The sequence below is a fragment of the Gracilinanus agilis genome, chromosome 4 (genome assembly GCF_016433145.1).
Source record: "Gracilinanus agilis isolate LMUSP501 chromosome 4, AgileGrace, whole genome shotgun sequence".
NCBI lineage: Eukaryota > Metazoa > Chordata > Mammalia > Didelphimorphia > Didelphidae > Gracilinanus > Gracilinanus agilis.
In genome coordinates this window covers 19,902,799-19,918,450 of record NC_058133.1, presented here as the reverse complement: position 1 = coordinate 19,918,450, position 15,652 = coordinate 19,902,799, and the positions used below count along the sequence as shown (strand labels likewise).

The 15,652-nt window shown below is 47.2% G+C and overlaps 1 protein-coding gene across 1 annotated transcript in view; it reads right to left on the bottom strand.

Annotated features, from left to right (window-relative positions):
- Positions 1-15,652, bottom strand: part of OMA1 (OMA1 zinc metallopeptidase) — a 56,849-nt gene that overhangs the window by 30,452 nt on the left and 10,745 nt on the right. The window contains exons 3-4 of the mRNA XM_044673894.1: positions 12,404-12,918; positions 3,434-3,662 (exon numbers count right to left, since the gene is read on the bottom strand). Coding sequence (XP_044529829.1) covers positions 3,434-3,662; positions 12,404-12,897 — 723 coding nt within the window. The 5' untranslated portion in view covers positions 12,898-12,918. The remainder of the gene's footprint in view (positions 1-3,433; positions 3,663-12,403; positions 12,919-15,652) is intronic.

Below are 15,652 nucleotides of genomic sequence, written 5' to 3'. Positions count from 1 at the left end.
CACATGCTAAAACACAGAATAAATAAGGCAATTAGATTAACCTGGTTTGAAGTAGGTATTCAAATGAATCTCCCATTACTGTGAGAAAAGCTCTCTAGCACTAAATACAATGTTAGCACCTTAGAACTTTATGATAATGTTGTCTCCCAGGCATTCATGTTTGTTTTCTCTAATCAGTCCTTGGGATACTGTTAAAGAAATTTCACTGCAAGAAAAACATTAGAATATAAAGCAGCTATAATTGGAAAAAATAAAATAAAAGGATAGAAGGCAGCATCGGTTGAAATAAATTCAAAATCTACTTTAAGTCCAGAATCTATTTAATATCATATCATCATGAACACAATTTGATTGGTAGTTAGCCACGGTCTAAATGTTCGTTATTTAGCATATGAATAACTACTGAATTATATATAAATTAATAAACATGAAATTAAATGTAACCAATGCACACAAATCTGAGTAACTTGTTTTAGGCAGTCTTTCTCCATCTACTACTTCAGGGGGTCATGATTTCTCCTGCTGGACGTGTCCCCTGAAATGAAGAGGGCAACCATTCCAGGCCTTAGTCTTTTTCAGCTGCTGCTATGAGCAAAATAATTCAGCAGCCAATGGAAAACTTTTTACTACTCTGTCTTTTCAAACTTACTTAGCCTGCCCAGTTTTTGGCCAGCCAAGTCTCTCTTCTGCCTTCAGAAGCCACCTCCAAGAGAAGCTCCAATGGAAAAAAGCCTGTCCTGGGGCCGGCCTTCTGGCAGAGGTTCTCCCAAGCCCACCAAGTCTGCTCCTCAAAGAGCAGACCTGCCCAACAGGTTGCTGCCAGCTCTAGTCATGCCACTCTCACCCTCAAGAATCTCTAAGACCAGGGGGCATCTGGGTGGCTCAGTGGATTTAGAACCAGGCCTAGAGATGGGAGGTCCTGGGTTCAAATCTGGCCTCAGACACTTCCCAACTGTGTGACCCTGGGCAAGTCACTTGACCCCCATTGCCTACTCTTACCACTCTTCTGCTTTGGNGAAGAGAAAAGAAAAGAAAAAAAGAATCTCCAAGACCTCCTCTGGCCTCTCCAATAAAATGCAAACTCTTTTAAGCCCTTTGTAGTAAGACTCTAACAGATGGTTCCAGCCTCTTTTTCCTGGCTTTGAGCCCACTGCTCTCCTTCATGCACTCTATGCTCAACCAGACTGACCTATCTGCCATGCCCTCTATGTGACATTCCATATCCATTTCCAACCTGTGCATGGGCTATCTGGTAGGCTTCCTCTCCCCCAAATGCCCTCCTTCCTAAAAAGTTTGGCCTAAGGTCTGGCTCCCACAAAAGCATGCCCTGATTCCCTCCAATTTCAAATGCCCTCTTCCTGGAAATTACTTTGAATAAATTTTTGATTTGGAGCCCAGACATGTCCTCTGTACACTTGGTGCCATCTGGCCACTTTTCTTGTCTTCGCACGAACAGGACTATGATTTTAGGGTTCAAGTGGGATGATTCCACCATCCTTAACTTAAAACATTTCGTCATGGTCTTTTTGCAGATCTTTTCCACTCTTCTTCTATTTGTTATTTTCTATTTTTTTCATTAAATGTTCTTGGGATGATTTTGCTTTTTTGGATCTCTTGCCAAACTTTCCCCAATCTGGTTTTACCTTCCATTGTGCCTTCTTTCTTTATGAAAAGATACGGTCCATAATTTTCCATTCTTCATAAAATTTTACCAAGATATTTATATTCAAAACCAGTATTACCTTCAGCCTCCATCTCTCTCTTCTTGGCAAATAAGTGAAATGTTTTCTGACTAAATGCTTTCTGAGCTCTTTTGATCTTTTCTTTTTTGGTAGCATGCAGCTAGGACAGAGGACCCAGAAGGTTTATGATTTTTTGGATTTCAGAACTGCTTCATTGAGAGGGTTACACAGCCGACAAGGGTCAGAAGCCACAAGTGGACTCATGTCTCTCCTCTGTATTCAGTCTCTTTTCACACCAGAATAAACTTTTAAGGGGAGCTCCCCTTCTGAAAATTTAGAAAACATAGTTTATAACAGGAATGCAATGATCCAGGACAATTCTGAGAGATTTATGAGGACGAAAGCTATCCACATCAAGAGAAAGAACTGTGGGAGCAGAAAGGCAGAAGAAACATGATTTATAACTTGTTCATAAGGGTATGTGATATGGGGTTTGGGTTTTTAAAGATTACTCTAATTAAAAAATGAATAATATGGAAATAAGTTTTGGATGATAATACATGTACAACCCAGTGGAGTTATACTTGTCAGTTCTGGAGGTAAGAAGGAAGGGAGAGAACACAAATCATGCAAATAAAAAGAGAAAAAAGAAAAGAAAGAAAAGAAAACACATTTTAGGTTTCTTAGAGACAGGAAAATCAAATGCTATGCCAGTCTAAGCAAGCCCCTCTTAACTTCACAAAACAACTTAATTTCAATAAACATTTATTGATTCTCTACAATGTCCAAGAGGGCTGCACTAGGCACTGGGAAAACAGAATATAAAAGTGAAACAGTCCTTAACCTTAAGGAACTGAGATTCCAGTGATAATCCCTAAAGAACATGGATAAGGATGATATGAGGCATCCTGAGAAAGCAGAGAATACCAGCAGACCTCAGGGAGAATCCTGGAGATAAGGTGCCCAGCAGCCCCGAGGAGCCTGGAGAGACACAGACCTGGGAGAGCCCCCTGGCAGCCTGGTGACAGGAGAGCTGGTGTGAGGGAGAATTCCCACAGATACTTACTGGTCAAGTAACCCTGGGGAGCTTGGGCTTTGTCTCCTGTGAAGCGCAGATCACCTTCGTGCCTCAGACGAATCATTGGATGGCCAGGACCTGGCAACCCTAAGAGTGCTCTCCTCTACTTGGACTAAACCATGCTCACGTCTGAAACAATGGAGACCTTTCCACAGACTCTGCAAGCGTGACCTAATCACTGAAGGCAGCAGGGACGGGTCCCAGACACCCCTGGGGTCCCCGCAGAAAGCTCTAGACAAGAGCCCCTGCCGTGAAGGATCTTCCCCCACCCTCACCCCAAGAAAGGAGGAATGCTGCTTTTCTGCATCACAGAAGGGGAAGGACAAGAGGAGAACCGTCCTCACTCTCTAATGTCTGGCTGAGAAAGTTTCAACTCTGGACACTCAACTCCTCAGGATACAACCAAACCAGCAGGGAAGTGACAAGGTTTCTAAAACCCAGGGGCCTTTCTTTGGAACACCACACAGAAATCACCGTATTTTATTCTGTGACTGCTTTGGAGGTAGAGAAATGCAGGCTCAGACGTGGCAAAGATGAGGAATGGGATCTCCAGGCCACGTCCTTGGGTTCTCAGGTCATCCAGGCCCTCCCCCGGCCCTTACATACTTCCTTTAAATGAGAGGCTCCATCAGGACACTGTGAAAAGAGGATTTTCATCCTTTTTACTACTTACCAAATCATATTCCATTTGTGAGAGCTTCATCATATGTTCCTTCCCCAACACTAGTAACTGTCTCCGTCCTGTGACTGGGCTCTCCTCCAGGTGAGTAAAGTAAAAGACAACAAATAAAATTCCCAAACCACTGAAGCCCAGGAATAACTTCCACTTATTCTTCTTTAGACTTCCTTTAAATAGCTCTTTCTTGTTGGGAGGAAGGGCCTGCCACCATTTTCTTATGCCCCTGTTGAAAAGGAGGAAAAAAAATGACAGATTCCAGGGAATAAGTAGTATTAAATATACCAAATCGTGCCAAATACTTTCTTACAATTAAATACATTCAGATCTCCTTTGGCTATCTTTTGTAACATACTTGTCTACAGGGGTGACTCAACTCACAAAGAACCAAACGATAGGCGATTACACTGTCAACCATTTTCTAAGTTGGAATTCTTCAGATGTTCTGAAGCAATCCAAATTTATTAAGAATTGAATAATGAGGGGCAGTTAGGTGACTCAGTGGATACAGCAACGGGCCTAGAGATGGGAGGTCCTGGGTTCAAATCCAGCCTCAGACACTTCTTAGCTGTGAAACCCTGACAAGTCACTTAACCCCATTGCCTAGCCCCTACTTTTCTGCCTTGGAACCCATACTTAGCACTGATTCTCAGACAGAAGGTGAAGGTTTAGAAAGGAAAAAAAAAATCTTTGCAAGAACAAACTAATGAAACAAGTAAGTATGAATAGGGAAGTGCCCAACTGAGACCAAATCTATGTACTGAATACCTTTGATGAGGGTCTGACGTCGCAGCAGACAGAGACAACAAGCAGAAACATGCAAGCAAAGGTCATTCTCTAAAGCTAAGTGCTCAGAAGAGATCAGTACGTACCCAGCTCACAAAAGAAGAAATGCAAACGCTTAAAAACACGATGTTCTAACGCAGGGGCCAAACCAAATAGGAGTGGGGTCACTAGACCATACGTAAGGATCCCTTGCAGGCACTGACTTGGGAAGCTACATATTTCTATTATCTATGTCTTACTGCATTTTTTCTTATTTTGCTAAATATTTCCCGGGGCCATCTTCATCCAGTTTGGGCTGGACTCAGAAGTGGTGTGTAGTTTGACATCTCTGTCACTGATGATAGGAGAAATACACTTTAAAACAACCTTGAGGCTTCACTGCACAGCCACCAAAATGAGAAAAAGATCACAATATGGGCACAGTTCACCTTGGAGGAGTTACAGAAAGACAGGCATGTGAATGTGTTCTGTAACGCCATCCAACCATTTTGGAAAAGTTGGAATTGTGGGAAAAAAAGTGACAAAAGTGACTAACCGTATGCTTTGATCCACAGTGATCGATAGCAACAAGAGAGGCCCCATAACCATCTGCATTTTTTGTGGAAGTCAAGAATTCAAAGATGGGAGACTCGGGACATGGAATAGGGCAAATAAAATCAGGCTTTGAAGACGAAGGAAATGTCTTCTTTCCTTTGTTATTTTTTCTTATAAAGGATGGTTCTCTGGGAGGGAGGGAGATGCAAGGGATGTGTTGGTGGTATAATAAACAAAAGATATCAATGAAAATTATTTAATTTTTTCTGAAAGAATGTTAGGTCTTGATATTCCCAGCACTTAACACCAAGTTTCACATATACATAATTAACAAATGCTTTAGTCTGAGGGTTCGATTTTGCTAAGTAAAGTACATACGATACACAACTACACTCGACAATTCTTTAGACAAAGGATTTGGAAGGATATGGCCTAAATCTTAATTTTGAAAGCCATCTACAAGACATCTTGAAACATAGCCAAGAAATAGCCTATCAGAAAATTCTATGTTTAAAACATAACATCTACATTTTCTTTCTTTAAAAAAGTTTCCCAATATCTCTATCCCCATTGATGCTAGAATTAAGTTCTTACTTTCCCTGCTATCAGTCTTACTTGGCTAAGCAAATCCTGGTTTTGACATTCCTGTTTCCAGTGTCCTTGAAATTAATGTGACATTGCATGTTACTAGACAGTCACACAGTTCTGGAAATTAGGTTGGCTTCTCTGCTCTGCCTCTAACGGTAGAATACATATCATAAACCAAAACATAAAAAAGGAACAAAGCTGCATGTTATTGAGAAAGAACCAATGATTCCCCACTTTGTGACATTATGGTTTCTGAGAACACGCAAGTGAATAGAAGATGTATTTATTTCCTTAAGGATTTTCAACCAAGCTTTTAATGGAAAAACACTAAAATGTCCATTTCGCTTCCCTGTACATTATGACTGATGCTTCTAAACGGAGATGTGGGCTGCCGTTGTCAATGCTTCAGGAGTCGTGGCGCTCAGGCACTCTGTTCAAACATCCATGAAAACGATCAAATGCGTGAGTAAAGCCAGCCAGAAAAAAGCCCAGAGGTTTATTAGGTATTGTGAAATTGCTGGAGTTGTTAACTGGGAGGCTGCAAAAATAGACCCTTCTCTGTCCTGGCTATACTTTATCTCATAGCACAATTCACAGACAGCAGCAGAGAAGCTAAAATATTCTCTCCAAACCCTCCACCACCTTCACTAATCAACTTCTCCTTCTCTGAGGTTCATGCTATCCAAATTTATCACCCAAATCACATCCTGGAGGCTATCATCTAGTTTCCTTCCTCAGTGATTTCAGGGTCTGCTTCACAGTTTTCTCTCTTCCCAATCTCCTGCTCTAATATCTGAAGACCTCAAAATACAGACACTTCCTCCAATACCACAACTTCTTAGCTCATCAATCTACCCAATTCCCCAAACCAGCTTCTCCATTCTACCTCGGCTGCACACAAAGATGGTCACATCCTTCACTTGGCCGTTACCCAGTGTTCCACTTCCATGTTCAAGAAGTCTGAAATTCTTGTATCCAATTAGAATCATTTTCCATTCTATCCTTCTCTTTTCTAAAGTCTCTACTTTGTCCCCACCATAACATCCAACACCTCCACCATCAATCCTGCTCTCTTCCCATCTCTATCATAACTCCTGGCTAAGCCAATTCATCTCTCTACCCAGTGCTCCATCTGGGATTCTTTTGCAGCCTTGTCCTACTGCCAGTCACACATGGTCAAGCCCCAACACTAGATGATGGCCACCACCAACACCTTAATTCTTCAATGTACTGTGCTGCCTGCACCCTCACTAAAGCAAAGCCAACACTATTTCTCCCAAATTGATTTGCCACCCCATTCTCCACCACAGCTTTTCAAACCTTCTCATCTCTCCTCTAGCCTCCGACAGCACCTGCTTCTCCCACTCTCCCAGCTGAGAACCTCTCCTCATGTCACGGAAAAAACTGTGCCCTACGAACAAAGAGCTTCCCCCTTCTCCTCTCCCCTAACTTCTATCCCCATATCTCCCCCTTCATTGCAATCTCAGGTGAAAACGTGGCCTTTCTATTGCCAAAGCAAACTCCTTGACATCTGTCCTTGAATCAATCTCCCCCTCAACCTTTCCAGCAAACTGATCCCACTATTACCTCCCATTCTCTTTAGACCAGTCTCTTCACATATGCTGGCTCCTTCCTACAAGCATGCCAAGGTCTCTCCCATCCTTAAAAAACCCTCACTGGATCCAATCATTTCCACTAGCTATTCTTCCATATTTCTTCTTTCCTTCATGTCTAACCTACTCCAAGAAGCCAGTGAAACCTGGGAAGAAGACTGGTAAGAACTAATACAGAGTAAGGCAGGTGATCAGAAGGGGAACAACTTCTATAACAGCAACACTGTAAAAGCACATAACTTTGAGAGACTTCAGATCTCTGACGGACACGATGACCAACCACGATTTCAAAGATGGATGATAAAGCAAGCTACTCACTTCCTGAAAGAGAGGTGATAGACTCACGGAGCAGGAGACCGCTGGTTTTGCCATGGACAATGGGGAAACCTGTTTTTTCTTGACTAAGCATATTTATTACAAGGACTTTGTTTTTGTTGCTGTTTCCTTCCAATGGGTGTGGGAAGAAGGAAAGAGGAAAATTTGTGTTCATTTTCTAAAAAGAAAATTTCATAAAAAATAATCAGGTAGCACAATGGATAAAATGCTAGGCCTGGAATTGGAAGGACCTGAGTTCAAATCTAGCCTCAGACACTTACTAGCTGTATGACCCTGAGCAAGTCACAACCCCAGTTGCCTAGCTCTTACCCTCTTCTGCCTTAAAACTGATATTTAGTATTGATTCTAAGACAGAATGTAAGAATCTCTTATCTCTCTGTAAACATTTGACATTATCGATAAATTACTCAATCAATAAACATTTATTTATTAAGTGCCTAATATGTGCTGGGCACTGCGGTGCCAGACACAAAAAAGACAAAAGCCCATTCCTACCCTCAAAGAAGCTTACAGTCTTCATGCAAATATGTACAAAGTAAACTATATACAATAGGAAATAATTAACTGACTGAAGGAGCCAGACTTAAGAGGCATTGAGGAAGGCTTTCAGTAAAAGATGGGATGTTAGTTGGATCTTAAAGGAAGCCAGGGAGGTCAGCAGATGGAGCAGAGGAAGGGGAACATTCTAGACACGAGAGACAATATCCCTGTGCTCAGAGTGCTTAGTAGGAGCTTAATAAATGCTCAATGAAAAAAATTTCTATTTACATGTAATTAAGAAAAAAATAAAATGAGAATTCAATGTAAAAAAAGATGAAATGTTGACTGACAACCAACCAATGGCCACAAAGTCAAAAGTTACCGCTGGGCATATGGGGTACAGAGCATAAACCCCCAAATCACGTCTAGATAGAAGCCATTCCACCACGAGTATTCTTCTACCAGTACTCTTAAAGCCAGGTTGGGGGGGGGGGTGCATTTAGCTTAGAAAAGCAAGGACTAATGGCTAATGAAGAGTTGTCCCCCAAAACGAAAGGCTTTGTGTGGACCGTGGTTGGCTGTTTCCACTCCCCCGGGGTCCAGAGAAAGTGGCTTAATTAGAACTTTTCACTGATACGGACGATTGACCATTAGAAGAGACTGCTAGGAAACATGGACAGAATCTATTCATCTTCGGGGGCTTAAGAGGGATTCTGAGTAACCATGACAATGTAAGAAGAACTAACTGGAAAAGACTGAAGCCCCCTGGGGGAGACAATGGAGGGAACCAGAGGCCGACGGACCAAGACACAGAAGGAGCCAAACACTGGCGGGCGTCACTAATGCCTGCGCTGTTGTGTTATGAGGATGGAGCTTTTCCCTTTTTCACTGAGGGGAGACAGAATGGCCAGGGGACCGAGAGAAGAGAAACGAGGGATTCGGGGGAGCATCTTTCAAAATGGACTGATGGGAACAGAAGTCGGTTCCGAGAGAAGCACAGACAAGCAGGAAAATTCTGAAAGTAAAGTTTTGAATTTCCTTTATATATATATGTATGTATGTATGTATGTGTGTGTATATATACATATATACTTTTTTTTTTAAAGCAAGGTGTACATGGTTTTCTGTTTCTATTTCACCTGGGAAAATGTTCTCTTTTTTTGGTATTCATTAAAGTCAAGATAAAAAATCTCTAGAGGAACATGGACTGAAGTCAGTTATATGAAATAATCCCTTTTACTATTATGATTTATTTCCAGCTTCCATATATTGAGAAGTGAAGACGTATTTGTTAAGCCCTCACCTACCATGTGGGCTAAGGAAGGACTTTATAGTGATTATCTCATCTGGTCTTCACAATCACCCTGGGAGCGAGCAGGTGCTATCATTAGTCCCATTTTATAGCTGAGGAAATTGAATTAGACATAGGCCAAATGACTTGCCCAGGGTCACCTCACTGAAGTGTCTGAGGCTGAATTTGAACTCGGGTCTTCCTGACTCCAAGCTGGCGCTCAATCAGCTGCTTTTCAAGCGCTCGTGTCACAGGAGGGTCTGATCGAGGAGGAGCAAACTGACATTTCTTGAGATTTTTATCTGTGACTTGAAAATGAAGCGTTCGTTCTGGAGATTGAGCTGAGATCAAACATTTCTGGGGTCTCACGTTCTGTTTCACAAATTCAGCCAAAAGTAGACCCCCGGATGGGGAGCCAGGCCTGGAGACAGGAGGTCCTGGGTTCAAATGTGACCTCAGACACATCGTTGCCGGACAAGTCGCTTCCCCCACACTGTCCAGCCCACCACACCAAGTCTAAGCGGGAGGGTGAGGGGGGAGAAGAGCCCCCCAGGACGGAGCCGGCGTCTCCCTCATCTCCCTCCGGCCTCTTCCGCCTCTGCCCGTCTGTCCTAACACGCGACAGAGCAGCCCTGGGCCTGCGGTTCCGGACACTCTCGCACAGTGAAGCCACAACCCAGAAGGCAGCAAATGGTCCACAAGGCCCAAAGGGCGGCCGCAGAGAGTGACCAGCGGTCTGGGCCGGGGAGTCTCTGGAGGTGCCAAAGAGGGGCCGAGGAGCATCCAGGGGAAGAGGCCGCGGCCTCCAAAGCACAGACGAGGAGAAGAGGCCAGACGTGCCGGCCGCCAGGCAGAGGGAGCCAGGCTGGACGGCACGAATGGCCTTGGTGGGAAGCGGAGGCTGCAGGCACAAAGGGCCAAATTCCAATCCTGCCTCAGCGTCTTCCTCTGGGGGGAGTCTCTGCAGCCTCCGGGTGCCAGGTAGAGGCTGCTCGGATGAATGCAGCCATCCACGAACCAGCCCAAGGACGGAGCCGGCACATCCTCGGGAACTCGAAGCTGGGATGGCCCAGAGGACAAAGTCCACAAAGATCCTGCCCTCGCCTCAGTGCCTAAAAGCATCCATGTGGGGGGTCAGAAGCGATAGCCTCGAGGCCCAGCAGACATGGCCCAGAGCCCCTCTGCAGAGATCTGGGGATGGGCAGCCCCTCAGGGACCCTCTGCAGGGATCTGGGGACGGGCAGCCCCGCGGGGACCCTCTCAGGGATCTGGGGACGGGCAGCCCCGCGGGGCCCCTCTGCAGGCCCAGGTCAAGCTCTGTCAGGCCAGGGAGAAGCCAAGCGGCCAGGAGGAGGACACTCAGGGGAGCACCAGGTCCGAGGACCAGCTGAAGCACCCAGGAACACGGCCGACCCGGGACGGCCAGCAGCAGAGCCAAAGCGATGGACCGGTTCTGTTGGGTTCCTCGGGCCAGCCCAAGAACAACAGGGAGAAGTGCCTCGAGGCCATGTCTGGGCTGGAAGTTGATGAGAACTTGCTGACCAGCCACTGGCCAGGGAGCCTGGTGTCCTGCCTCATCGGCTGCCCTTCTACACTCGGGATCCTGGACTCCTCCAAGTCACAGAACAGCAGAGCTGAACAGAACCTCTAATCCAGAATTCTGGGCTCCTTTGGTCCAACCCAACAAGTGCATCAATGAGTCTTTAGGGAGCGACGACTCACTGCCAGGCACCCAGAGAGAAAAGGAGGCAAAATCTGGTCCTGCCCTTGAGGGGCTCAGTCTGGGGGGAGCCGCAGCGTCAAAGACGGCGCACCAACGAGATAAAGAGGGCACCGAGAGGCACCTGGAGAGACTTCAGAAAAGAAGCTGAGATTTATCAAGACTCAAAGGCAGCCCAGGCAGGGGCAAGAGAGGGGATCAGAGGGGGGTCTAAGCCAGAGTCAGGAGACGGAGGGGCCGGCGCAGGGACTGGCAAAGAATCCAGCATCAGCATCACTGGATGATGAAAGGAAGAGATATAAAACGTAAAAAGCCTGGAAGGGGAGGAGGGAGCTGGGCTATGAAGGACTCTGAATGCCACACTCAGAGGTGACTGAAGTTTATTTTTGCGGGGGGGAGAGAATGATTAGATCTGAGCGGAGGCAGGCAGACCCACAGCGGACACCGAGAAGGTCCAAGCTGGGCGATGGGGGCCTGCACCAGGCAGAGACAGTGCTGGAGGAGAGTGGGGGCGCCTGTTAGAGAGAAGGAATCGACAGGATCTCACCAGCTCGGAGAGGGAGAGGGGCGAGTCCAGGCTGGCCCCTTCCTTGGGGATCAGGGGCCCCTCTACAGTGCAGGGAAACACAGCCAGAGATGCACAATAAAGCATGTTCTCCACCTCGAGGCAGAAAAGTCACAGATTCAGAGTACAGACTAAGGCACCGATTTTTTTGGACATGGTTCATATGGGAATTTGCTTTCCTTGACTATATATATTTATAATGGATTTTGTTGTTCTTGCTTTCTCAGTGTGTATGAGGAGAGGTGGGAGGGAGAGAATTAATTTTTTTAAAATAGTAGGTATGGAAAAACATCTTCTATTATTGCACATGTAAAATTGACATCAGATTGTTTGCTATCTCAGGAAAGGCAAAGAAGGAGAATCTGACTCAAATTTTTAAGAGGAAAGTTAAAAATTGCTTTTACGTGTCTTTGAGAGAAGAAAAATATAATTTTTAAATAACAGGACAGCTAGGAAGAAAAGAGAATTTGGGGGACAGATAATGAATTCAGTTTTGGATAATGTTCTAAGATTCTTTTAAAAATTAATACAGGGGAGGGGCAGCTGGGTAGCTCAGTGGATTGAGAGTCAGGCCTAGAGACGGGAGGTCCTAGGTTCAAATCTGGCCTCAGACACTTCCCAGCTGTGTGACCCTGGGCAAGTCACTTGACCCCCATTGCCTACCCTTACCAATCTTACACCTATAAATCAATACACAGAAGTTAAGGGTTTAAAATTTAAAAAAAAAATTAATACAAAGTGGTACAGCACCAACAATTTAATAATTTAAGTAAAGCTGGGTTAAGATATTTTTCTTCAAAAGAGCTCACTTATGGAGCAACTGGGTGGTTCAGTGGATAGTGTGCCAGGCCTGCAATCAGGAGGACCTGGGTTCAGATCTAGCCTCAAACACTTCTCAGATGAATAACCCTGGACAAGTCATTGCCTAGCCTTACCTCTCTTTTGCCTTGAAACCGATACTTATTATTGATTCTAAGACAGAAAGTAATGGTTTTAAATAAATAAAAGAGCCAACTTTCCCCTAGTACAAGAGAAAAAAAATAGAATATTTCACCTGCCAACAATGATTGCTAGAAGTTTCTGTGCTGGCTTAAGAATGAACCACAGAAGCGGGCCAGGAGCAGCCTGAGTCGGTGATGATGTGTGGAAATGGCTCGTGTCTTTCTTCCTCTTCCCCGGGATGAATCCTGAGAGGGCTCGGACCATACCTCCCTCCAGCAATCCCTGCCTCGGAGAGAAGTGGGGCCACCCAGAGCAGCTGCTCATCCTCTTGCACATCTCTCTGCTTCGGGCACTTAAAGGCAGGCCCTGGCTGTGATCCCGGGTTCTAGAGAAGGGAGAGCTTCCCCTGAGCCCATCAGCCAGCCCCGGGCTCTTCCATAAGCTCTGTCCCAGGCATCTGCCCCCCGAGCAATTCGCAGGCACCTGAGGAGGACTCTTCACCGCTAGGGACCAGCATCTTCGGGGAGGCTCTTTCCAGTCAGTCAGGGACGTTAACAAAAAAACACAGTTTCTCCGAGCAGACTGGAGGCCACAGATGGTGTTCATTTTTCCTTTTGCTTGATTGCCCTGGAATGCAGAAAGGAAACTATAAATATATCTGCAAATTTAACCAACAGAACTGTATTTCTGTAGCGGGTATCTCTCGGGTTACTGCTCACTTAGCACATCTCCGATTAGAACCACGGAGTGTTTCACCACCTTTGGGCCCTTCAGGGACACCTTTGAACACAAGCAACAAGAGAGAGCAGGACTGCCCAAACAGACCCCAGAACACTTGGGAACGAGGGCAGAGAATGGCCACGGGAAGAAGGGGAAGATGGGAGATTCTGGAGAAAGAAGCTGAAGCCTTTCGTCACACTTGGGGAAATGGCGCAGGAACCAGGCGGGTCAGATCCACATCGAGAGACGTCTAGGAAGGCTCCCAGGATGCTCCCCTCTGAGCAGGGATGGAGGACTAGTCACAAGCATCCATCCCACGGCATGACCCAATAGAGAGTGCTCATCCCCAGAGCACAGAGGGAAAATGTCGCTGGGATCGTGGGTTTATCTTACTTCGCTTTGTTGGGGTCAAGCTTGGGTCTTCAGTCAGGGGGAAGTAAAGGAGTGACCAGTCATGGAATCTGCCCCAAGCCTGGAGAGCCAGCAGGGACCCAGCAGCCAACACCCCCCCCCCAAAAGAGTCCTGGCTCTCGTGCTCCCCAAGAGTCATCCCACCTGTGCTTGGAGATCTCCCAAAGAGGGAAGCAGCTCCTCACCGAACAAGCTACTGCGCTTCTGAGCACAGCTTTTTGTTGGCACAGCCTCAGTTTGCCTCCCAGCCACTTCCACCCTTAGCAGGCAGTTCTGTCCCCAAAGCCAAATGGTCATTTAAAAAACCTCCTTGACAGGCAGAACATCCTCCTCCTGGCCTCCCCTGGAACCCCAGACTCTGACCCAGAGCTTTAGTCTTATCCTGTTGTTCAGTCAGGTCTGACTTTTCATGAGCCCATTTAGGGTTTTCCCTGGTAAAGAACTGGTCGGCCATTTCCTTTTCCAGCTCAATTTTACAGATGAGGAAACCAAGACTACCAGGTAAAGTGACTTGTCCACGGTCACGCAGCTAGTGAGTGTCTGAGGCCATATTTGAATTCAGGAAGAGGAGTCTCTCTCTGCCTCCAGGCCCTGCTGTCTATCCCCCGCCCCTTGCTGACATCATGCCCCTGCCTGGCCAGTCTGGCCAGGCCCCCACTCTTCCCTTTTTACTCCAATATTAGGGAAAATTGCTGAGGGCAGCGGCTCTCCTGCTTCTAAGAACTCTTCCCCCTCTTCTGTGATAAGTGACGCCAGTGCGGGGCCTCCGGCCACCCCCGAGCCTGCGCCCCTTCCCCCCACCCACCTCGCCATGCCTAGAACTGAGCCCAACACTACAGAGCAGGCCCAAGAAGCCCGGCAGGACAGGCAGACCTTGGCTTCCTGCTGCTACCACTCCCCCCTCCCCCCACGGCTGGGATGACCGCCCAGCTCCCACCTTGGCCTGTGGGCAAAAGCCAGGCCAAACAGGGATCCAACTTTAGGTGGGGACTCCAGGAGCTCAAGGGGCGGAGCTCGGGGGGCGGAGCTCGAGGGGCGGAGCCCCCGAGGAAGCCCCAACCTGCAGGGCTTGTGGAAGTCTGGGGAGCTGTGGCGGGCAGGGGCCCAGCACCAGCTTCTGGCCACACAGGAAGGGCTCTGAGATTCCTCGCGTTCTGTTTCAAGTCTCTGGAGAGAGCCAGGCCCAACCAACCACCAGCAAGGGAGATTCTAGGCTCAACTCTCACTTTAGACTCATCCTATCTGTGTGACCCTGGACGAGTCACTTAACTGGCATTGCCTGGCCTTTACTGCTCTTCTGCCTTGGAACCAATATACAACATTGAGTCCAAGATGGAAGGCAAAGCCCCGGGAGACCCTCAGTCCCCGGCTGCTACCACACCGGTCCTGGGACACGGGAGGGGACATGCCCCAAGACATCAGAACCCCAGGGGTCACCGTCAAGTCTGGCTGCTTCTGCCTTGTCCAGCATCGGGGCCCTTCTCTGCCCCCAAATCCACCTGAGTTACCCACAGCGGCCCACCCCACCTGGGCTGGTCTGCAGCGCCTAAGCTTCCCAGACATATAGCTTCGGGGGCTCTCTGTCTCCCTGAGGGGAAAACCTCACCTCACCCCGCCCCCCTGCTTCACTGGGCATCGCGGGGCGTCTCCCTGTTCCTCGGCTGCCCCGCCTCTGTACCGGCCCTTCTTTCCTTCATCTCTGCAGCCTCTTCCTGCAGGGAGCCTCTCCTGATCCCCACCACTTCCAGGGAGCCCCCAAACCGGGCATTCAAGGCCGACTTCCCCTCGCCCGGACTTGTTCACACGCTTCTATTTGTCCCTGCTGTCTCCCTGGGGAGGCCCCTCCCCCAGCCCCGGGCAGTGGCGCCTGCCTCCAGGGGCTTCCGAAGGGCCTGCGGTGGGCTGGCCACAGAGTGAAGGTAAACTCTGGCCCAACTCGACTGAAATAACCGATTCTGGGGACTACAAATGAGCGCAATTAAAGAGTTTCCGTTTCTGTCAGAATTTGAGCTATTTCCCAGAGTCTTCATTTTACTTTGTTACTTTTGAACATGGGCTGAGCCAAGTTAGCACCGATTTGTTCAAATGAGAAAAAATTATAAATTTGGACACAAGATAGAGGAATAGAAAGGAAGGGAGGGAGGGAGGGAGGAAAGAAGGAAGGAAGGAAGGAAGGAAGGAAGGAAGGAAGGAAGGAAGGAAGGAAGGAAGGAAGGAAGGAGGGAGGGAA